We start from the raw sequence: 24,795 nt of genomic DNA, 5'->3' as shown, positions 1-24,795 counted from the left end.
AGTTCCTCCACATACATAACATGAAGTGACACTGAGAGACTGGGCTACATGCTCAACTAATTACAAAAACAAATTTCTTGTTTTTCCTGGAATTTCTGGTACTGGCATATTTAGTTTATCATAGAAGGTTTGAAATACTGGCTCAGGAGAGTGTTTATAAACTTTTTCTCAAACCACAATATTTACTTGAAGATCCAGTCCAGCACCATCAATTTTTAGGGTTATACATTTCCCTTTTTTCTAGCGAGGATTAAGGGGATTGGTTATTACTAGTTCTAAGGGGTTACACTGACCACTGGTACAGGAAGGGCTATTTTTCCCTTGCTGAAGGTGGACAGGATTTTTTAATTTTCTTTTATTCAAGTAGTCTAAATGACACAAGACCAGTATCTACATTTATTTTTACACAGTCCTAATTCATGATAAATGTGCTTATTGTCTGCCATATAGCCTCTTTCCTAATTAAGAGAACCACATCCTATTTTTAACTTATTATTATTAATGACAGCACAGCATCAAATTTTGACGTGACTTGTTTGGGCACCTCTTTTGTTTTCTGTTTTGGCTAACACTTTACTCATATCATTTATGAGCCCCCACCAGTCTTCAGTTCTCAATCTTATTTTAAAAACTGTAGTCATGGGAGGCTCAGATGGGTCACAACACAGATCAGGTTGGTCATTTCCTGGGCTACATATCTTTTGTAGAATAACATTATACAAACAAGTTCTTTTTAGAGTTCCAGTACACTTACAATAACCATAAACTAATAGGACCATAGCAACCTTTTGTCCTACTTCAGTGACTTGATTTATACACTGGGAACAGCCCTCAGTCTGAGGGAGGTCAGTGGAAGTCCTTATTGTACAAGTCCAAATTTTAAGGAAAATGAGTCCCGTGATGAGTTTCCCCATGCTTCAGCCATGCGTGGACCAGTCAGCTTCCAGGTGTGACTGGAGTAGGGCTTGTCATCTTCTTCAGAGTCACTTTGCAGGGGTTGGTAAAGCTGTTCCTATCCACGTACAGCTCCCAGTCTACTGATGTTTAAGGATGGTCTCAGAGGTTAGGCCCACTAGAATAAACTGAGTCCAATACCTCTACATAGTTATGTTCAGCTGGGCTCTCTGATATATGGAGCAAGGTGGTGGCATTTAGAATGTTGTAAACTTCAATGGTTATGCAGGGATTTTCACAGAGTAAGCTTTGGTATCTAGTTAGTCTAGTATTCATTAGCTAATGATGTCCTTTGATATTTATTAAAGTCACCACAGCATGGGGGGACTTTATGTTTAGGTTTTGCCCAAGAGTTTGCTTATCTGCTTCTTGTGCTAACAGGGCTGTTGCTGCTAGGGCCCTTAGACATGAGGGCCAGCCTTTGGAAACCCCGTCTAGCTGTTTTGAGAGATAGGCCACTGGTCTTGGCCAGGGCCCTACAGTCTGGGTTAAAATTCCAACTGTCATTTTTATTTTTCTGACACATAGGGTGTAAAGGGTTTTGTCAGGTCAGGTAGCCCCAGGGCTGGGGCCGACGTGAGATTTCTTTTAACTCATGAAAAGCTTGGTGCTATTGGTTGTAATAGATGTAGTTTATCTAATCTACATTTTTATTTACTGTCACCTACTAAAATATTGACTTAAATCCTGTAGCTATTTGATTTCAAGCTTTAAATTGATCTGGTATTCCTTGTGGGGCTCCAACTGCATCTAGATGTGAGAGTTGAAAGACCCATAAGGGGCTTCTCTCGCTTTACAATGTCTTATTTTTTCTCCCTCTGGTTGATGAAATGCGAGGGTGAAAGGGATCGCCAAATAGACTAAAGCACAAGTGCCACTCCAGTTATTCAGCAGAGTGCCCAGTAAAGGTCCACCACAATACCACCACACATCTGCTCAGGGATGAACAAGGGCTGACCGATTGATAAGCTCTTGAAAATTCTTAAGCTCATCACATCCCTTCAGGTCTCCAAGGAATGCTAAGTTTCTTCCCTGTCATGAGAGACATGAAATGAACTTAGTGTTGGGAGACGGAAGCTGGATGGCCCGCAGGGGCTGACCTGCAGGGTGCCAGACTTTGGGATATAGCAGAGAGAGGTTGGCATGACTTATTACTCCAGGCTGTAGAATCCTGGAAAAGAGCTACCATGCAGCCTACACCTGGTTGACTGGAGGACCACCTCAGTGGAAGGGGGACAATCTGGGCCTCTGGCCTGCCATGTGCACAGGCATAACAATTGCTTTTGTTTAATGTGCAGATGGAATATTTGATCCATTTTAACCAGGCATTTGCATCTTGGTATCTTGTCTTTATTGCTAAAGTTTGTTTTAAGTCTTTAACTTCTATGATCCTCTAGTAAAATGAATGTATGATTTTAGGAAATTACAAAAACCAGTTGAGGTGGTCCATCCTTGCTCTTTAGTGGTCTACAGAATGTTGGACCAACTATGGCATAAAAGCTCTACATTCAGGGCAAGACTCCTGGTTGGTACTGGGGTCTTTATTGAAATCTCCCTGGATTAAATGGTCCTAGTTTACTAATGTCCAGTCTGAGGAGAGCCAGGAGGGACAGAAGTACTTTTCTGAAGTAGAAAGCTGTCTTTGACTTGGCAAGTCTCCACAGAGTATAACAAGGCAAGCATTAAATGCAATAGTTTGAGGCAAAATTGACTTGGTTATGTTAATAACTAGATAGTTAGCAATAGAATGAGGAAAGAAGGAAGAGTAATAGAATAGAAGAAAAGAGTTAAATTTTTCTTAGCTTTAGTTTGGTAGGGTTTTCCCCTGGGACTATGGCCCACGACTCTGGAGTGTGTGGCATTTTCCTGACTGGTGTGATGGGTCCATCCTTTTATGTTGTATGAGCAGCAGTCTCGGTGGTTAGCAGCACAAGGTAGGGTCCTTCCCAGGCTGGCTTGAGTTTTCTTCTTTCCAGCCTTTGATGAGAACGTGATCTTCAGGCTGGTGCTGGTTTACCAGAAATTCTAGGGGTAGTACACGTGCTAAAATACTTTTTGTTTTTGAGGGAAAGGAAAGTGGAAGATAAACCAAGTATATAATTTTTAAGAAACTGACCTTTTGTTTTAAATGTGGGGACCTTGGCAGGGGACTTTATAGTCCTTAGTGCCTTTTTACTGAGAAATTTCCTTTAGCACCTATTTTTATTAGTTTTTAAACCAAAGAAAGCCAAATACCATTTTATACACAATGCCTTTGTATGATTTTTATACCGGATAAGCTAAATTTTATCTTTATATTAGTGGGTTACTAATGTTAAACTTAATTTTAATAAAACCATATGGACATATTTATCCAATTTTTAATGTTTGGCCATAGGTAAGATTTTATAGACTCTTTTTAACCTTTTATAATTTTTGCTAAAGAGAAGGTTGGTGATTTAAGAAAAACCTGCTATGATTTTATTTTAATGTCCAGTTTACAGAAAAACTGGATGATACCTCTTTAACTTCAGCCAATGTTTACACACAGAATCTTCTTTCCAATTAACATTTTAAAACTTGATTAAACCTTTAAAACAAAATATTCATATTTTTAACCTTTTAATGTAGGTAAAAATTTATATTCTTATGCCTCCTTATAATTCTTTTACCAAAGGTATATTTTACTTTCCTTATACACCTTGCACATAAACTGTTTTTTTTTAATTATACAACATTTCTTGCATAAATTCTTTTTTTATAACATTTTTCTCTTTCACAACTTTCGCAGACAATTCTTTGACATGCTTTTAACTTTCTGACTTATTACAAATATTTCTTTAAACAACCAGTTAATTTATTTCAGGACAAGAATTTACCATATAATACTCTTTTTATATAAATTCTGTCCCCCTCCCAACCTTTTTTCCTTTTTTTTTTTTTCCTAACAGAATGGCCCCATATTTTAAGATTTTTGAGTTAGTAAGCTACTTTTTTGCTTTTTTGATTTAGGATCGTTCTGTACTGAATTAGTGAGGTGTGCTCACAATAAGGTTTCCTCTAAAAGTTTTTTTTTTTTTTACTTTTTTTCTGTTAGCAAAGTAGTTGCTGCTACAGGTTGAATGCATTTGGGCCATCCGCGGGTTACTGAGTTAAGGGTTTTTGATAGGAAGGCCTCAGTGCTTTCAGGATACACCCTTGTTTACACTGACAACAAAGTAGTATTGGAGCACTATGGGGTTATGGAGAATACCTTCAATTATCAATTACAGGTTTTAAATTTACCTTGGCTTTTAAAGGAATAGGGTACACTGTTTTTTTTTCTTAACTGCTTGTATATATCTCTCTTTCTCTCCTTCTTTCTCTCTTTGACTTTGTCTTTTTCTCTTTGACTTTCCCTTTGCCTCTGTCTCTTCCTCTCTCTCTCTCTGCCTCGCTTATGCTGCAGTTCTCTTAAGCACTGTGGAGAGATCTAAAGCCAGCTGTAATAAAGCATCTGTGCACGGGAACTGGTCTGGGTGCCCTGGCTTTACAGGTTACTTTGTGCCATACCTTCGAAACAAGGGACCTGTCCAGGCTTCCTTCTGATGGCCAACCTACCTCTAATGCTGGCCAGTCCATTTACACAAAGTTTTAAGTTTTCCTGGTGTCATAGTAATCCATAGTCTCCCTTAAATCCTTTCTTGAAATTTTTCAACATAGTTCCTAGTAGAGTGGGCTTATTTGTGCCTCACCCATGCTTCTTTGAGACAAAACACCACGCTCACACCACACGCACACCCCAAAACAAAGAACAGGTAAAAAAGGCCACACACACACTTTTGCAGTTTACACCAAACCAAAATCAAAACCAAAATCAGAGTATCCAGAAATCCAAGCCAAGTCAAAGCCAAAACCAAAGCATCAAGCAATCCAAGTTAAGTCAAAAACAAAAACCAAAGTGCTGGTACAGGCACACCGTGGGTGATCAGGCCACACTTCCACCCAAATGGAGTAGGCAAGTTCCCAAGACCAGTCCCATCAAGCAATTTAAACCAAGTCAAAACCAAAACCAAAACCAAAACCAAAGTGCTGATAAAGGCACGCCATGGGTGATCAGGCCATGCTTCCACTCAAATGGAGTGGGCAAGTTCCCAAGACCACTCCTGTCAAGAAATTCAAACCAAGTCAAAACCAAAACCAAAACCAAAATCAAAGTGCCAGTAAAGGCACTTTGTGCTTTTAAGTGCACACTGTGGGTGATCAGGCCCCGCTTCCACTTGAATGGAATGGACAAGTTCTCAAGACTAGTCTTACCAAGTTTCAGATGTCTGGACTCCAAGTACCACTTCCTTCCTGGTGTTCAGCCACTGTGTTGATCCTCCACAGGGGCCTGCCACACACTGCTCTGGCAAGGCGTCCCACTGGGGCAATTGCCTACCCAGGAGCGCTCTCAGAATCTGTGTTGCTCCGGCTGGTCGGAGTCCCCTGCAGGGATATTCCACAGGGCAGGCTAAAGCCACCTAAGGAGTTGCCTCAACCATCCGCCAATCACCTCACTTCCTGGCCAGGGAACCAAGAAATGTAGCAGGATGAGCTGCACACAAAACTCCTGAGACACCGAATTAAAGAATGAAGGAGTTTATTCGGCCAGGAGCATTGGCAAGACTCCTGTCTCAAGAGCCAAGCTCTCTGAGTAAGCAATTCCTGTCCCTTTTAAGGGCTCACAACTCTAAGGGAGTCTGCATGAGAGGGTCATGATCGATTGAGCAAGCAGGGGGTATGTGACTGGAGGCAGCATGCACCAGTAATCAGAACAAAACAGAACAGGACAGGGATTTTTACAATGCTCTTCCATACAGTGTCTGGAATCTATAGATAACAGAACCAATTAGGTCAGGGGTTGATCTTTAACTACCAGGCCCAGGGCACGGCACCAGGCTGTCTGTCCATGGATTTCATTTCTGCCTTTTAGTTTTTACTTCTTCTTTCTTTGGAGGCAGAAATTGAGCATAAGACAATATGAGGGGTGGTCTCCTCTCTTAATCTGAGTTCCTTTCTCTGGAAACCATCAGGCCTTCCAAATAGTATCAAGGAACAAAAACTTACATATCACTGAATCTGGACAATGAGATGCCAGACCCCTCATCTGCCAGAAGACCACTTGCTTCCTGTGGACCAAGTCCTCTTCCTTACCCCTTTGTAATTCCTATTTTCACATGCATGGTTACATTTCTTCCCTGCTATTTAAATCCCTAATTTTATTTATTTATTTATTTTTATCTATTTATTTATTTTGAGATGGAGTTTAGCTCTTGTCACTCAGGCTGGAGCAAAATGGCACAATCTCAGCTCACTGCAACCTCCACCTCCTGGATTCAAGCGATTCTCCTGTCTCAGCCTCCCAAGTAGCTGGGACTACAGGCACATGCCATCATGCTTAGCTAATTTTTGTGTTTTTAGTAGAGACAGGGTTTCGCCACATTGACCAGGCTGGTCTTGAACTCCTGACCTCAGGTGATCTGCCTGCCTCGGCCTCTCAAAGTGCTGGGATTACAGGTATGAGCCACTGCACCCAGCCTAAACCCCTAATTTTAGTAGGTCAGGGAAATAGATTTGAGACTGATCTCCTATCTCCTTGGCTGCAGCAACAGTCTAAAGCGTTCTTCACTGACAATACTTGTTGTCTCAGTGATTGGCTTTCTGTGTTGGGAGTAGTGGGACTTCAACCAAAGCCTTAGTATTTTGGTAACAGTTTCAGTCATGTGAGCCCCTGGGTGGAGAATCCAGTTACACTGTACCTGACTTAAACTGTGAGATAATAAAGATGTGTTGTTTTAATCTAATTTGTGGTAATGTGCTACACAGAAACAGAAAATGAATATAGCCTGAAACTAATATACCTATCAATATACCTACCTTATCCTTCAAAATCAGTCTCACCCCTTTAAGAGGTGGCCTTGAGCTCCAAGACAGATTCTGCTGTGCCCCTTGATGCTCCCAGGGATCTTTTTTGGGGGGTGGGAGGACAGGGTCTCACTCTGTCACCCAGGCTGGAGTGCAGTGGTTTGATCATGGCTCACTGCAGCCTCAACCTCCTCAAGCAATCCTCCTGCCTCTGCCTCCCAAGTAGCTGGGACCACACGTGTGAGCCACCACACTCAGCTAATTTTTTGTATTTTTTGTAGAGATGAGGTCTCACTATATTGCCCAGGCTAGTCTCGAACTCTTGGGCTCAAGCGATCCTCCCATCTCGGCCTCCCAAAGTGCTGAGATTGCAGGAGTGAGCCACTGCACCCTGCCTTTGGCTCTTTGTTAGTAGTTTTTCTCTTACATCTTGTTGTTTTACTGGTTTTGTTTGTGTGTTTGTTTGTTTGCTTGTTTGAAGAGTCTTTCTCTTCTGTTAGATCATTTGATCCTTCAGGATGAGGACTATGTCTTAGTGTATTTGTGTGTTTTCATGCTGCCGATAAAGAAATACCCATGACTGGGTAATTTATAAGAAAAAGAGGTTTAATGAACTCACAGTTCCATGTGGCTGGGGAGGCCTTACAATCACATTGGAAGGTGAAAGGCACGTCTTACACGGCGGCAGATAAGAGAGAATGAGAACCAAGTGAAAGGGGTTTCCCCTTATAAAACCACCAGATCTCATGAGACTTCTTCACTACCACAAGAACAATATGGGGGAAACTGCCCCCATGATTCAATTATCTCCCACTGGGTCTCTCCAACAACATGTAGGAATTATGGGAGCTACAATTCGAGATGAGGTTTGGGTGGGGACACAGCCAAACCCTATCATTTAGGTAGGCTTGAGGCAGCAGAATAAGGTCTGGAGGCAGGGAACCTAAGACTGATTTGCATTCACTTCCTAAAATTGAATCAAGTGGAAAACCCCACCTCTCCACATCCAAGTAACAAAAGGATCAGAGGCTACTCCCTCAGCACTGCAACACAGATGAAAAATGGAAAGTACCTCTGATTGGTTCTCTCCTGCAACCAGACTGGTCATGGTTCACTCCTTCATTTACATAGGGTATAACTAAGTAACCGGTGGGAAACCTCTGGTGGGTATTTAAACCCCAGAAAATTCTGTAACCAACCCTCTTGAGCCATTCACTCGGGCTGTTCCCTCTCTGTGGAGCATACTTTCATTTCAATAAATCTGTGCTTTCTTTGTTTCATTCTTTTGTTGCTTTGTTTGTGCATTTTGTCCAATTCTTTGTTCAAAATGCCAGGAACCTGGACGACTACTGACTCGTCAGGACCTTCTACTGGTAACAGGCTCTGAACTCTGACATCCTGGGTTTGAATCCTGACTTTGTGACCCTGGGCAGGTTATTTTATCTCCTTAAGTTTCTCAAAGCCTCAGGTTCCTTGGGTAAGATATGGGGATATGAGACCCTACCTTAAAGGGATACTGTGAAGATAAAATGAAGTAATTTATGTTATGCACTTAGCGTGACGCCTCACATATAACAGGCTCTCAGCAAATGTTTGTAGAATCAATATATGGGTGAGGGACAGACAGAAGGGCGGCCTGAAGATGTGCCTGGATATGTTAATATGTGTCTCTCCACTTCCAGAATTCATTCATTCCACGAGGGATTCTTTCCTCAATCTGAGCCTCTTCTGCCAACTACCAGCCTTCCCATGATGTTTTTGTGTCGTCTTTTTCCCTCCTTTGTTTGTTTTACTCCCACTTCTCCTGTGATTGCTCACAGGAAAACATTCCTAGAAAAACCTCAAGAGACCAACTTATTTTGTGCTTCAGGGCAGCAGACAGAGCCTGTGTTCTGTTGGCTGCAGCTGTGCTCCAGCTCCTGAGGGCCTGCGGAAGAGACAGCGTCTCAGGGGGACCAGGCGGGAGTCCAACAGAAAAAGACAATGCTTCAGTAAGTAACCTGGGCCCGAAACTCCAACACAAAAAGGTTATATCACAGGGCAAGGGACCCCTCACCCTTCCTGCCTCACAGACATCCTCAGTCTTGGCTGCCACCAATATCTTTCTTCCCTCCTTTCCTTCTGGCCACCTACAAAACAGTCACATCAGCATCACCCCTAACAGTTTCAAAGACACTGGGCTCTCAGGGAAGGCACAGCTTCTGTCTTGGTATGGGGTGAGGGCCATTTGGCAGACAAAAAGAAACAGGCCATCTGGAGAGGCCTCTGAGACCTCAATAATTTGAACCAATGACTCCCTACATTTTTACTTATTGCAAAAAACAACATTATAACAACATTAAAACAGATTTGCTAAAAAGGAAGAAAGATTATTTGTGATCCCACCACCCTAACATAACTATTTTCTTTTTTCCAAATTATCTTCCAGTTTTTGGCCACATGATAGATGTTTGCATACAATCTGTGTTGCCTTTTTTATTTTTTTCATTTAATATTATATCCTAAATCTTTTCCAGTATTGACATATGATCTTCACATTGGCCATATTTTTTTTTCCTGCAAATATTCCAGCCAATTAGACTGAGGCACAATTAATGATTTCTTAACCTTTGGGGATTCTTGTCCATCCCCTGGAATCTTTGTGGTTGGCTCTTGGCAAAGCTGTAAAGGAAAGTAAGTTTGGTTTTGGGGCCCATCTGCATCCCTTACAAATCTTCTTTCTTCCCTGCTAGCAGTTCTAGCCTAAGAGTTCTATTGCCATATCCTATTCCCCAACCTGTTCTCTAATATTGCACTGCCAGTCATTGTACTATCAAAAAAAGTAATAATATAGGTTCCAATTTTTCCTCAGTGTAAAAGCAATACATATGCATGTTGTCCAATACGGGAAACACAGAAAAACAAAAACAAAAATAAGAAGTACAAATCTGCTATAATCTTGCTGCTTATGATCATATGCCACGAAGATCCCATTTGTCTGAGTTAGGTACTTTCCTCCTGGACTCTTCTCTGCCTTCCAGCCTCATTTCATCATTGCAACTTGTGTTGCATAAGTAGGTACATGGCAAATCAGTTGGGGCACCTGGGGTTGGCTAGTTGAAACCACAGAGGAACTTCCTATCTCATACAACTGAAATGTACAGAGGCAAGATGGACTTCAGGACTGGTTTGATCTAGTGACTCAAATATGTCATAAAGGAAATGGTTTATTTCTAACCGTGGTCTTCTGCTTCCCATAGCATTACTTTCTTCCTAAAATAAGCTCTTCTTGTAGTCCAAGATGTCTGTCTTATCAACAGCTTCTGAGGCTACTTACTGCCTGGTTCTTATCTAGCAGAACATGAAAGCATCTCTCCCCCAGCATCTAATAAGTTCCTGAGACTTCCTCTGATTGGATCAATGTGGTTCCTATGGCTACCCATGAACCATTCCTAGTGGCAAGGAGGATGGGGCAACAGGCTACTCTGGGTGGCTGAGACCATTAAGTCTCGAACTCTGGTCTCAGGATCAATTTACACACCTAGAAATTACTGAGGATCCCAAAGAATCTTTTTAACACAGTCTTTCTCTTGATATTTGCCAAATTAGAAATTAATACTGAGAAAGTTTTAAATATTTAATTTAAATATTTAAAATTTAAAATATTTATTAAGTCATTAAAATAATAAATCTGGCTGGGCATGGTGGCTCATGCCTATAATCCCAGCACTTTGGGAGGCCGAGAGGGGTGGATCACCTGAGGTCCGGAGTTCGTGACCAGCCTGGCCAACGTGGCGAAACCCCATCTGTACTAAAAATACAAAAATTAGCTGGGCGTGGTGTTATGTGCCTGTAATCCCAGCTACTTCTGGAGGCTAAGGCAGGAGAATCACCTGAACCTGGGAGGTGGAGGTTGCAGTGAGCCATGATTGTACCATTGCACTCCAGTCTGGGTGGCAGAGCAAGACTCTGTCTCAAGTAAAAAATAAATAAATAAAATAATAATAATAATAAAACCATTGCATGTTAATATATATTGATAAAAATAACTTTCTTTTTTTTTTAGACAGAGTTTTGCTCTGTCACCCAGGCTAGAGTGCAGTGGCGTGATCTTGGCTTACTGCAACCTCTGCTTCCCAGGTTCAAGCAAGTTTTCTGCCTCAGTCTCCTGAGTAGCTGGGATTACAGGCACATGCCACCACGCCCAGCTGATTTTTTGTACTTTTAGTAGAGACAACGTTTCACCATGTTGGCCAGGCTGGTCTCAAACTCCTGACCTGAAGTAATCTGCCCACTTCGGCTTCCCAAAGTGCTAGGATCACAGGTGCGAGCCACTGCACCCAGCCAAAAAATAACTGGTTTTGGCTGCATGCAGTGGCTCACATTTGTGATCCCAGCACTTTGGGAGGCCCAGGCAGGAGTAACACTTGAGCCCAGGAGTTTGAGGCCAGCCTGGGCAACAGAGGGAGACCACTGTCTCCACAAAAAATTAGAAATTAGCCTGGCATGGTGTTGGGTACCTGTAGTTCCAGCTACTTGGGGGAGGCTGAGGTAGGAGGATTGCTTGAGCCCAGGAGGTGGAGGCTGCAGTGAGCCGAGATCGTGCCACTGCACTCCAGCCTGGGTAACAGAGTAAGACTCTATCTCTAAAAAAAAAAAAAGAAAAAAAAAGTGTTGCTGTCCTGGATTTGTAAGTAGCCTGAGTGACTCTTTGCTAGTCACTATTCAGAAGCTTCTCTGAGATCAGCCACTGACTTAGAGAGATACCAGTAAAGCTTTGAGATGTGGTGGCTGATCTTAGTCTGCTGTTTGGAGATCTCTGTCTTAATCCAGAATAATAGCTATAATAGCTAAGGATGTCTCTGTGGCTGGTGAAAAGGAAGTTTGGGGGTCTGCTTGTCTTGCTCCCCAAGTGGGTCAACCTAATGTGAGTGGAGTGAATGAGGTAGTAAGGGCTTAACCGATGTCTTGTGAGGCTTCAAGCCAGCTGTGATCATGCCACTGCATATCACCCATGCCTGGGTGACAGAAAAAGACCTCGTCTCAAAAACAAAAACAAAAAGCTACTATTTCCCAAAACAAAAAGATTAGTGAGAAAAATGACTTTCCTTTTCTTTTTCTTTTTACTGAATCCCAAATGTGATAGTAAGTTGTTGTTTTTTTTAAAAAAAAAAAAAATCAAAAACATTTTTGGAAGTCTCTTTAAGTCTAGCTTAACAGAAGACTGCTGGATTTTTATATCTGCTTCTGTATTCAATCTGTTGCAAATTATTTTGGTTGTAGCACATGAAGAAAACCCGGCCTCACATCGATTTGTAATTGGAAAGTTACGAGTATTTTAACCGCCTTTTAAGATAATTGTGAATATTTCTCTTTGATACTACACCAAAACTCTACAAGAGGTTGTTTTTAAATGTTTTTTGCACTGTGGAATCTGAAAACTTCTCTGTAAACTTCTATTGTTAAATTAAAATCCATTGTCTGCCTTGTACTTTAAATGGATCTTTACTCATGGATGACTTTGTAACATCATGTGTTAACCATTTGGAAGGCAATGATTCACTGGGTAAATGTAGTTGTTATACATTATCCAGTATCCAAAAATCACATTCATTAATGTCACCATTGAGCTCATCAGAAAGGCCTTAAATATTGAGAAGCCGTCAAGCTCATGGTGATGCACGTTTTCCAAAATTCTAAATTTCTCTTGGAAAGTTGGAATTTTTTCATCATTGGCAACAAATAGTCTATTGTTTTCCTTGAAGACACAGGCTCATTTAGTTCATTTTCAAGAAAATACGTACCAAATACCCAAGTCAGAATAATCATAGTTTATCAGACATCTTCTCAAGTAAAAATGGTGTTCCATAAAGAAAAACAGCAAATTCAGCTTGCAATTCAAACAATTGCACATGTGCTTTTTTAAGTTAGAAAACAACCATGTTACATAGACAACTATCTTACATCTGTTTGCAGCAAAAGTACTTTACGTGTAGTTTTCGTTTTGTCATATTAAATAATAAAAATCCATGACTCCACTTTGGGAGGCCGAGGCAGGTGGATCACCTGAGGTCAGGAGTTCAAAATCAGCCTGGCCAACATGGTGAAACCCCTGTCTCTACTAAAAATACAAAAATTAGCCAGGCGTGGTGGCAGGTCCCTGTAATCTCGGCTACTCGGAAGGATGAGACAGGAGAATTGCTTGAACCCAAGAGGTGAAGGTTGCAGTAAGCTGAGATTGTGCCATTGCACTCCAGCCCGGGCAATAAGAGTGAAATTCCATCTAAAAAAAAAAGCCATGACTCAAGTTTTCAGATTTTAATAATTTTGCTGCCACTGCCTTGATTTCTGAAGGTGCCAGTTGTTTGGCCCACCTTTGTTTTTGTGCTGTCAGTCAAAAAGGTAACTGATGTCTTAGATTATTATGAGATAGTTTTGATTTCAGAGTTCCCCTGAAAGGTCCTCAGGGACTGCCAGAGGTCTTTGGACCACATTTTGAGAACCCTGGCTTAGACCAGTCAGAACCCTGTCATAGACTGTGGTAAACTCACTTAAAAGGTATGTTATATCACAAAGGAGGAGGGTGGATGGATGTTGGGGGCAACCACAAGGTCTGCTATGAGAATGACCAAAGCAATCAGCATTAAGTAAAGAATTAGGCCAGGCGTGGTGGCTCACTCCTGTAATCCCAGCACTGTGGGAGGCTGAGGCAGGAGGATCACTTGAGGTCAGGAGTACGAGATCAGCCTGGCCAACATGGTGAAACCCTATCTCTTCTAAAAATATGAAAATTAGCTGGGTGTGGTGACCCTTGCCTGTAATCCCAGCTACTCAGGAGGCTGAGGCAGGAGAATTGCTTGCACCCAGGAGGTGGAGGTTGTAGTGAGCCGAGATCATGCCACTGCACTCCAACCTGGGTGACAAAGTGAGACTCTGTCTCTTTAAAAAAAAAAAAAAAAAAAGGTGTTGCTGTCCTGGATTTGTAAGTAGCCTGAGTGACTCTTTGCTAGTCACTATCCAGAAGCTTCTCTGAGATCAGCCACTGACTTGGAGAGATACCAGTAAGGCTTTGAGATCTAAAGGCTGATCTTAGTCTGCTGTTTGGAGATCTCTGTCTTAATCCAGAATAATAGCTAAGGATGTCTCTGTGGCTGGTGAAGTGGAAGTTTGGGGGCCTACTTGTCTTGCTGCCCAAGAGGGTCAACCTAATGTGAGTGGAGTGAATGAGGTAGTAAGGGCTTAACAGATGTCTTGTGATGCTGGGGCAGGAGGTAGCTTCAAGGTCCTTTTCTTCCTCACCCCCACCCTCACACCCATCCTTGGAAGCTGGGATAGTGCTGACTCTCATGGCAGCCATAATGCTATCAGGCCTGGCTTTGCAGACAAGGGGAATCTGGAAGAGAAGGGTAGGGGCAGGGGAGACAGAGAGAGGTAAAGAGTGTTGCATCAAGCACATGTGTCACAGGCATTTAAACCAGAGCGCCTCCATTTTGAGTGAAGACTAGAAAAATGAGGCTGGGACTTGCTAGGCTGCATTCCCTGAAAGTTAGGCATTCCTGGCCTCTAGATGTTTATGGTTAAGAGAACAAATTAATAATGCTTACTAAACAGACCCAGACTTGACAGTGTCCAGATATCCTGACATCTGGAGAACAAAGGCATTCCTAATTTTGCTTTAAAAATAATAACATTGATTATTGCAAAATATGGTAATTAGGAAAATTAATCCTTTATCACAAACCCTTGTAGCAGAAGACATCTCCCCACATATACAAGCATTACAAGCATTGTACCTTAGTTGGATACGTCCCTCCTCTTATTTTCAGGAATGCCCTGCTGGAGTGCAGTAGCGATCTCGGCTCACTGTAACCTCTGCCTCCCGGGTTCAAACGGTTCTCCTGCCTCAGCCTCGTGAGTACCTGAGACAACAGGCTTGCGCCACCACGCCCGGCTAATTTTTGTATTTCTAGTAGAGACGGGGTTTTGCCATGTTGGCCAGCTGGTCTGGAACTCCTGACATCAGGTGATCTGTCGTCTCAGCCTCCCAAAGTGCTGGGATTACGCGTGAGCCACCGTGCCTAGACACCACTTTACTTTCTTAATAAACTTGCTTTTACTTTGCACTGTGGACTTGCTCTCAATTGTTTCTTGCATGAGATCCAAGAACCCTCTCTTGGGGTCTAGATCGGGACCCCTTTCCTGTAACACATGGACCTTGGGCTGATCTCCAAGATTAAGAGGGCAAGGTATTCAGTTGCAAGGGTCAGCTGTCGCTGACCCCGGCAGCTGCTCTGCCTGGCTAGCCTCGGCCAACTTACCGGATTTAAATCGCCCAGTGACAGGTTTTCCTCCAATGTTTTCAAAATGCTCCCACTATCCTCACGTTAGAACAATCCAGAAATAGTCTTATGGTAAAACCCTTTTGGGAGGTGTGAAAGTAGAGTCCTCCCACTGTTTCCTTCGCAACGCTTTTGCCCCAACCTGGATTGTCCAGGCAGCACTTTTTTTCCGGCACCCCCACCAAGGGAAGAACAGAGACATCTCCAAACCAGCTGCCCTGCGCCAAGCTGTTACAAAAAAGAGCTACGAGGCTCCCGGTTTATGCAAACATATTTGGCTCGGTGTCTAGGATTTTCTTTTTCAAACCCAGAAAGGGATCACAGGCACACGGCCGCGGTGCTGGGTCTGCAGCTCTGAAACGAAGTCGACCGACTTGACTGGCTTCACTGGAGTCCGGTCCGAAAGCACCGGAAAGTTGCAGGCGCACAGTATACGCTCAGCTGTGTCCAAAAAATAACCCAGCAATCACTGCCTTAAGCTTTGTTTCCTTCCTGAATTTTTTTATTTTCACGAATATTTATGCTTTTACAAACTGTTTATCATTTCCTCTCCAGAACCAAGAAGGACTCGCCCCAGCCCGGTCCCCGCCCCCGGTGCGTCCCTGCAGGGGGCGCCCTACTCCGGCAGTGCCCACTGCACCGCAGGGCGGACGGGCCGCGCGCCCGGGGGCGGGGCCTCCGCTGAGGCATCGTGCTCTCCGATTGGCCTTCCGCACCCTCGTGACGCCGGACCCCGCCCACGCGCCCCTCCTCCGCATCTGCCCGGGGGAGCGGCGGCCCCCGGCTGAATGGGCGCGAGCGCGGCGCCGGGGACGGGTGGGGGCGCTGGGTCCCGGGCTGGCTGCTGGCCGGCGCCCCCTCACTAGTATGCGGACGAAGGCGGCGGGCTGCGCAGAGCGGCGTCCCCTGCAGCCGCGGACAGAGGCAGCGGCGGCACCTGCCGGCCGAGGTACGTGGCGCAGCCCCCTCCTCGGCGTCGCGGGGGCCCGGGGGCTGGGGGCTGCGGCGGCGACCTGTCTCTGCCCGGCCCGGCTAGGCGCGGCGTTTCCGCCTCGAACCCCGCGGGCAGCGCCCAGGGCACGGCACCCTCAGGCGAGCCCGGCCGGGGCGCGGGCGAAGTGTCGTGGTCCCGGGCCGTGTGGACTGGGCAGGGGCGACCGGGCAGGTGTGGACGCGGTGGAGGGTGGGGCGGACCGCCGGTTGTCGGGTGCCGCCGCAGTGGCCCTTTCCCCGCCGCTTTCCGCTGCAGCTCGGGATTTAATTCATTGCTGGAAGCTTCGGAGCTAGCCCAGCCGAGTTAACTCGTTTTCCTGGGATGGGCTTAGGGGACCCCCTGCAGGGTTACTAGCAGCTCCTGAAACCGCTCTCTGCATCCATCCGGGAGGCGTGATGTGGGGCCGCTGGTAGAAATTCGCCGGTGACCTTCCCTGCACCCTCTCTGCAGCCAGCCTTAAGGAGAAGACAGGTTTTGGCGACCTTTTGATTTCTTCTGAATTGTAAGCCGTGACTTGACGCGGGTGTGCATTCATTGTACGCCTTGCGTGTGTAAGTAACGCAGGGTTTTCCGAGAGCATCCCCGAGGAGCCCTGCCCCTACCCCACACAAGCTTGGTGACCTTGGCAGAGACTGATCCCGCTGTGGGGCTCGGGCTCTTGGTCTCTGCTGAGAAGCTTACCCTTATGGCCGAGGTCCTTTCCAGGCCCCAGGTTTTTCTAATGACAAAAAAAATACGTTTACGAGGATAGAGGGTCCTGCAGAATCACTAGCTGACTCGGCAGACGAATTTTATATCCTCATGTCTTAAGTCATGCATGCGGCCTTTGCTTAATTAGGCGTCGTTCATTTGAAGGGGAAAATTGTTTTATGTGCTGCCCTTCATCTGGCACCGGTGGTTGCCTGCTCCTCGTGCCAGAGCCGTGCTGGGTGTCACAGAGAGGAAGGAGACTCGTCTCCTGCCCTCTGGTGTTTAGCTGCCCTCCCCCGGGCTTATGGCTGCTAATCCTTTTCCACGGAAGGATACAGCTGCTGAAACTGTGGAAGAGGAATCCATTTCTGCTGCATGAAGGGGCACAGACTTGAATACAGTCAGGACAGGTTGTGGTTTCCCTTGTGTAATCCTGAGAGCTTGATAGCTTCGAGGAGTGTCCAACATTGCTAGTCACAGAGCCTGGAAGCACCTGAATTCCAGCTGTCACTTTGAGAAGGAGAGATTCATACGAACTGCGAGAGCATATAACCAGCATGTCTTGAGTCTTTTACCCGTGTGCCTGTTATATGGGTGCTGCTGTTTTTGTAAGATGAAATGACCCTTGGATATTCTTGGTTATGATCAGCGTTTCTTCGTCTAGGCAAGAAAAGAAACAGGTGAGATAGGAAGGCATGAAGGGGCTCATGGAAGAGAGAGGGCTGGCAGGCATAAATTCTGAGAGCTCACATTTAGACTGTTTGGACGGTTCTTATAATTTTGGCATAAATTGTAAATTGTTGCATGCTATCAAAATAGATTGGTGATGAATGTTAAGGATATATCCATGGCAGAATAAGAACACACTCTTTGTTCTTTGGTTTGCCTCCTCTGGTTCTTCTCTGCTTGCCTTGTGGGACTGTTTGCAGCGGTGAGGGGAATTTATCTAGCAGGTTGACTCTCAGGAGGCAGTGAATGAAAAGAGGTTAGTGAGTCCTCTGTGGGAGTCCATTCCAGGTCCTGGAGGGCTGAAGTGGGTGTCTTGGAGCCAGCAGTTTCTGGGAGAAGGGATAAGGCTCTCACCTTCCACACTCTCCTGGCTCCTGAGGAGCAATTTAATCCGCACTGCCTGTGGACATGATGGAGGACTGAGATCACTCCCAAAGGGCATGCTCGGTGGTTTTAGTCTGCTGGGAAGCTCTGGCAGAAGTAAAACAACTGAGAATATACACACGTTAATGATGCTCCGAGCTCCCAAACTGCTGAGGAAAGAAAAGCAAGGGCTGGATCAGTGTGGGTGGCATAAGTTAGCAGAGGCATCCAAAGTGGGGTGAATCACAGGCCTGGTGTGGGAGGAAACCATAAATATGTTGGTGACACGCAGGCTCGCCCAGGAGACAGCCAGCTTAAGCACATGTGCAAAGGAGAAGCAAGTGAAATGAGTAAGGGAGCAGGAGAAAGGTCAGCTTTGAGGCTTCAAGGACACTACCAGGCTTGTCTTACCTGGACACCAGACAGACAAAGGTCGTTTTCTTTTTTTCCTTTTTTTAAAGTATAGCATAGATACTAGGAAAGTAGACATACCATAAGTGTCCTGCTTAATGAATTTTCCAGCCTGAACATGCCCATGCACTCAACACTTAGATCAACAAACAGAACTGGCCAGGACCCTGGGACCTCCCCTTGTGTTGTACTCCAGTCATAGCCTCCCCCAGGATCAGCCTTGAACTCCTGAACTCAAGCAATCCTCCTGCCTTCGCCTCCTCAGTAGCTGAGACTACAGGCGCACACCACCAGACCCAGCTAATTTATTTTATTTTATTTTTTGTAGCGACAGCTCCCACCATGTTGTCCAGGCTGGTCTCCAACTCCCGGCCTCAAACTGTTCTCCCACATTGGCTTCCCAAAGCGCTGAGGTTACAGGCGTGAGCAATTGTGCCCGGCTAGTGTATGTCTTCTTTCCTTAAGCATTGAGTTTCTGAGAGTCACTCATGGTGCTGCCCATGGTTGAAGCATGTTCACTCATTGGTGATAGGGGCCATCGGGTGAATATACCACATAGTCACGCATTGTCAGTGGACATTTGGGCAGTTTCAGCATTTGTCTGTTGCAGAAAGTGCCACTGTGACCACTCTAGAGTCTGGCTTTGGTACATATGTGTATGCATTTCTGATAGGTCTATACCTAGGCGTGGTATTGCTGTTTTAGGAGCCCTGGGCACACCTATTTTATTCCAGTTTTGAAATGACCACATTGATAGTTCCTCACTGTTAGCTGATGAGGGCGACAGTTCTAAGGAGACTGGGGCAGGAATCAGGAGTCCTTCTAGCAGTCAGGATCAGTTTCTACCTGGCTGTGTATGGTGTCAGTAAGTGTCGTCACCTGTAGGCCGCAGTCTCCCAGTGGGTCAGGCAGCAGGGCAAGCTGAGCTGTGGGGAACCGTTAGCTCCTAAAGAGCCTCTGACCTAAGGGAAGTGTTTCTCGGGTGAAACTGCCTGGCTTGGTCTCAACTCCCACCCTTCTTGCTGCAAACAACCCCGCCCCTCTGAGCTCTCATAACACTGTACTTCCGATACTTTGTGTCTACTTCTCTGGCCTGCTTTCTCTGCATTTCTGCTCAAAATTATCCGTGACCTAGAGGAAAAGCCCATTTCTTATTTGGGTTTTTGAGGCCGTGTAAGACATTTTTGTTGTCCCATTATTACAGCATGGAAAAATATTCAGAATTAAGTTATTGGATGGTTCACCAAGTCCTGTACCTATGAAATCTTTCCTTTTTTCCTTCAATTTTTAACATCTGGAATTATAACAGTTAAGTATCATGTGATAGGATAGGATCAGTTTGATAACAGATTAGAAAGGTCTGCTTTGGTGGAATAGTACTTCTGTCTTTTGACCGTTAAGGCTGTGTTTAAGACCATGTCTTTTTCATCATTCAGGGTTTATGTGTATTGAGTTCTGAGCAGGGGCAGTTTTTCTGTTACATGTATCATTTCTTCCTCAGCCCTCCTCTCTCCTGAGCCTCTGCATTTTTATCCTCTTCTGCCCCGTTCTTCACCCCCTTTTTGCTTTTCGTAAACATCTTATTCTCATCTCTAATCTATACTCTAGCAGAAGAGAGTAGGACAAGTATGGCCTCTGATACTCTCCTCTCTTTGCTTGTCACTTCCTGCAATCTAGTTGTTGTCACCCAGGACTTGGGAACTGATGTGGGCTTCTTGCTCATCCTTCCTCTAGATCACCACTGTCCAGTGGAAATATAACCTGAGCCACACATCTAATTTTATATTTTCTAGTAACTACATTTTAAAAATTGAAAGAAACAGGTGGATCAAAGTTTCAATTTCCCAAAAAGTTTCCATTTCTAAACTCTTATGCACCTAATAACACAGCTGCACACTATGTAAATTATTAATGAGCTGCTTTATACTCTGCTTTTCACAGTAAGTTCACTCCCTGCCCCCACAAGTGAACCCACATGCTACAAAACATAGATATGACAAAAAGAAATAAATGCTTTCCTACTCACTTTATTCTCATCTATTGTAGACATGTTATATATACTAACTAATGTAATTTTCACCACAGCCCTAAGTGTTTGGTGCCATTGTCATCCCCATTTTATAAAGGAGGGTATTGAGGAACAGAGGTTAAGAAGCCATAGGGCCAGAGCTGGGTTCAGACTCAGGCAGTCTGGCCTGGAGGTGGTAAATGAGGCTGTCGTATCCATGTCTTTGTGGTCTGTAGTGCGTTCCCAGCCTGCCCCGTGGAACGGCTCCTGGTGAAGTTGGCCAGGATGATCTCAGGGACCTGAGAGATGGCTCCATCCTGTAAGGTGAGTGCACTCCTGGGCAATGCCATCATCGCTTGCTTTCAGCTCCATAGCAGCCTCCTAACTGGTCCTGCTTCGTGAGAGGACTTCCCCATCTCCAGTCCAGCCTCGAGAGAGGTCTCCAAAATCCAGTTCCACTTTAAACCACCCCTCCACTTGTTGCTCCCTTTTATGCTTAGAGTAAAATTGTGGCCCCCTGTGGCATGGACTGCTTGCTTTTCTAGCGTCTCAGGGTGCTGTGCCCTCCTGGGTAGACCCTTTAGGCGCACTGCACTTGGCATTCTTTAGGCACGCTGCACTTGACATTCTGCCATCCATCCCCACTGTCCCTGCTCCCGAGGCACCTGCCTCTCCCATCCCACTCCAGTTCCTATTCAGACCTGGGCAGAAGCATTCTTTCCTCTGTGAGCCCTTTCCTAAGACACACATTGTATTAGTCCGTTTTCACACTGCTGATAAAGACATACCCCAGACTGGGCAATTTACTAAAGAAAGAGGTTTAATTGGACTTAAGGATCCATGTGGCTGGGGAAGGTCTCACAATCATGACAGAGGGCAAAGGGCACTTCTTGCATGGTGGAGGCAAAAGAGAAGGAGGAAGAAGCAAAAGTGGAAACCCCTGATAAACCCACCAGATCTCATGGGACTTATTCACTATCGTGAGACTAACACGGGAAAGACCGGCCCCCATGATTTAATTACCTCCCCCTGGGTCCCTCCCACAACACGTGAGAATTCTGGGAGATGCAATTCAAGTTGAGATTTGGGTAGAGACAGAGCCAAACCATATCGTTCCTCTCCCGGCCCCTCCAAATCTCATGTCCTCACATTTTAAAACCAATCATACCTTCCCAACACTCCCCCAAAGTCTTAGCTCCTTTCAGCATTAACCCAAAAGTCTACAGTCCAAAGTCTTATCGGAGACAAGCCAAGTCCCTTCTGCCTATGAGCCTGTAAAATCAAAAGCAAGTTAATTAGTTCCTAGATACAATAGGGGTACAGGCATTGGGACAGCCATTCCAAATGGGGGAAATTGGCCAAAACAAAGGGGCTACAAGCCCCATGCAAGTCCAAAATCCAGAGGAGCAGTACATTTTTTTTTTTTTTGAGACAAAGTCTCTCTCTGTTGCGCAGACTAGAGTGCAGTGGCATACGATCTCAGCTAACTGCAACCTCCACCTCCTGGGTTCAAGTGATTCTCCTGCCTCAACCACCCAAGTAGCTGGGATTACAGGTGTATGCCACCACATCTGGCTAATTTTTTTTTGTATTTTTAATAGAGATGGGGTTTCACTATGTTGACCAGGCTGGTCTTGAACTCCTGACCTCAAGTACTCTACCTCAGCCTCCCAAAGTACTAGGATTACAGGTGTGAGCTACCGCACCTGGCCAAAATCTTAAAGTTCCAAAATGATCTCCTTTGACTCCATGTCTCTCATCCAGGTCATGCTGATGCAAGAGTTGAGTTCCCATGGTCTTAGGCAGCTCTGCCCGTGTGGCTTTGCAGGTTACAACCTCCCTCCAACCTCCCTCCTGGTCGCTTTCATGGGCTGGTGTTGAGTGCCTGAGACTTTTCCAGGCACATGGTGCAAGCTATCAGTGGATCTACGATTCTGGGGTCTGGAGGACAGTGACCCTCTTCTCACAGCTCCACTAGGTAGTGCCCCATTAGGGCTCTGACCCCACATTTTCCTTCTGCACTGCCCTAGCAGAGGTTTTCCATGAGGGCCCCACCCCTGCAGCAAACTTTTGCCTGGGCATCCAGGCCTTTCCATACATCTGAAATCTAGGCACAGGTTCCCAAACCTCAGTTCTTGACATCTGTGCATCCGCAGACTCAGCACCTCATGAAAGCTGCCAAGGCTTGGAGTTTCCACCCTCTGAAGCCACAGCCCAAGCTGTACGTTGGCCCCTTTCGGCCACGGCTGGAGTGACTGGGACACAGGGCACCAACTCCCTAGGCTGCACACAGCATGGGGACTCTGGGCCTGACCCATGAAACCACTTTGTCCTCCTGGGCCTCCAGGCCTGTGATGGGAGAGGCTGCCGTGAAGGTCTCTGATGTGGCCTGGAGACATTTTCCCCATGGTCTCGGGGATTAACATTAGGCTTCTTGCTGCTTATGCAAATTTTTACAGCTGGCTTGAATTTCTCCCCAGAAAATGGGGTTTCCTTTTCTGTCACATAGTCAGGCTGCAAATTTTCTGAACTTTTATGCTCTGTGTCCCTTTTAAAACTGAATGCCTTTAACAGTACCCAAGTCACTTCTTGACTGCTTTGCTGCTTAGAAATTCTCCCACCAGATACCCTAAATCATCTATCTCAAGTTCGAAGTTCCACACATTTCTACAGAAGGGGCAAAATGCTGCCAGTCTCTTTGCTAAAACATAACAAGAGTCACCTTTGCTCCAGTTCCCAAGAAGTTCCTTATCTCCATCTGAGACCACCACAGCCTGGATTTTTATTGTCCATGCTACTGTCAGCATTTTGGGCAAAGTCATTCAACAAGTCTCTAGGAAATTCCAAACTTTCCCACATTTTCCTGTCTTTTCTGAGCCCTTCAAACGGTTCCAATTTCTGCCTGTTACCCAGTTTTAAACCTGCTTCCAGATTTTCGGGTATCTTTTCAGCAATGCCCCATCTGCTGGTACCAATTTACTGTATTAGTCCATTTTCATGCTGCTGATAAAGACATACCTGAGACTGGGTAATTTATAAAAGAGAGAGGTTTAATTGGACTTAGAGTTCCACATGTCTGGGGAAGGTCTCACAATCATGGTAGAGGGCAAAAGGCACTTCTTACATGGCAGCAGCAAGAGAGAATGAGGAAGCAGCAAAAGCAGAAACCCCTGATAAACACATCAGATCTCGTGAGACTTATTCAATATCATGAGAATAGCACCGAAAAGACCAGCCCCCATGATTCGATTACCTCCCCTGGGTCCCTCCCACAACACGTAGGGATTCTGTGAGCTACAATTCCAGTTGAGATTTGGGTGGGGACCCAGCCAAACCATATCACACATACACCCCAAATCTGAAACATCATCTGACACTCTGCCCCCATGTCCAACATAGATAAGTTAAAATAGACCTACTTGTCTGCTTTTTAAAATGAAATTATGAGAGTTTTTTGTGGTTTTTTTTTTTTTTTTTTTTTGAGACAGATTCTTGCTCTGTCACCCAGGCTGGAGTGCAGTGGCACCATCTCGGCTCACTGCAACCTCAGCCTCCCAGGATCAACTGGTTCTCCTGTCTCAGCCTCCCAAGTAGCTGCGACTCTACAGGTGTACACCACCATGCCCAGCTAATTTTTGTATTTTTAGTAGAGATGGGTTTTGCCATGTTGGTCAGGCTGGTCTTGAACTCCTGACCTAAGGTGATCCACGCGCCTCAGCCTCTCAAAGTGCTGGGATTACAGGCGTGAGCCACCATGCCCGGCCTGTGAGAGCTTTTTGAAGTAGGGACAGTGTGTGTGTTTCTTGTTGCTATCTGCCCAGGCACATACTCCTATTTGATCAAAAATGGATTGTATAATTAAAAACTGTTATGTCTGTTGGGGAGCCTGCCCAAATGCTGGTTTCCCAGAATTTCAGAGCCAACAGTAAAAGGGATGTGATTGGGGCGTAAAAGGAAATTATATGTTTTAGTAAGACCTGAATATATGTTGTTGGTTTTAGAAATGGAAATGTAACTTGTTTTAAGTTTTAAGCAGCCCAAACAAAATCTCCTTTTGTCTCCTGTACAATACATTCTCCCTCTCCTTCCAACCCTAAATTACCAGGTCCTGCCAAACTCCAGGTTATCACTGTCTCAGTCACTGTCCCTCCAGTTCCCTTTCTAGGGTCATTATTGTTTTCTGATTTGGGGCTTTCTATGATTCCTTTGGTTCTTCTGTTCCTATGAGACATACAGGATTACTGAATACTATGGGTTATTGGAAAAAACTGCCTAGCAAATTCCCCACCTTCCCTTCCCATCCACTTGGACAGGGTGTTCCCTGAGGAATATTTCTAAGGTCCTATTTGGTGATATCACTTTTATGCTCCGAAACCTTAAGAACTTTCACCCTTACTCTTTCTGGGGCAGTGGGCTCTTCATTGTTTTAGAATTTGCTCACAAACTTTCCCATCATCTGATAC

The 24,795-nt window shown here is 45.0% G+C and overlaps 1 protein-coding gene and 1 long non-coding RNA gene across 3 annotated transcripts in view; one reads left to right on the top strand and one right to left on the bottom strand.

The window, feature by feature from the left end:
• Window positions 1-10,374: 10,374 nt before the first annotated feature.
• LOC105527693 lies at window positions 10,375-15,631 on the bottom strand. The gene is made up of 3 exons (XR_001004256.1): window positions 15,117-15,631; window positions 13,706-13,737; window positions 10,375-10,925 (listed from the first exon to the last, which is right to left on the bottom strand). It is a non-coding gene; the product is annotated as an uncharacterized LOC105527693 (long non-coding RNA).
• A 233-nt stretch (window positions 15,632-15,864) lies between these two features.
• The window catches only part of ST3GAL5 (ST3 beta-galactoside alpha-2,3-sialyltransferase 5), a 53,519-nt gene continuing 44,588 nt past the window's right edge, over window positions 15,865-24,795 (top strand). Inside the window, exon 1 of one of the 2 annotated variants that reach the window (XM_011964124.1) lies at window positions 15,865-16,086. In XM_011964124.1, the coding sequence (XP_011819514.1) occupies window positions 16,005-16,086 (82 nt within the window). In that variant the 5' untranslated portion in view covers window positions 15,865-16,004. Of the gene's footprint in view, window positions 16,087-17,358; window positions 17,502-24,795 lie in introns of those variants that run through there. The other variant, XM_011964134.1, reaches the window with a different exon arrangement.

Source organism: Colobus angolensis, unplaced genomic scaffold (genome assembly GCF_000951035.1).
Source record: "Colobus angolensis palliatus isolate OR3802 unplaced genomic scaffold, Cang.pa_1.0 Scaffold118, whole genome shotgun sequence".
Taxonomy (NCBI): domain Eukaryota; kingdom Metazoa; phylum Chordata; class Mammalia; order Primates; family Cercopithecidae; genus Colobus; species Colobus angolensis.
This window is presented reverse-complemented; position numbering and strand designations above follow the sequence as displayed.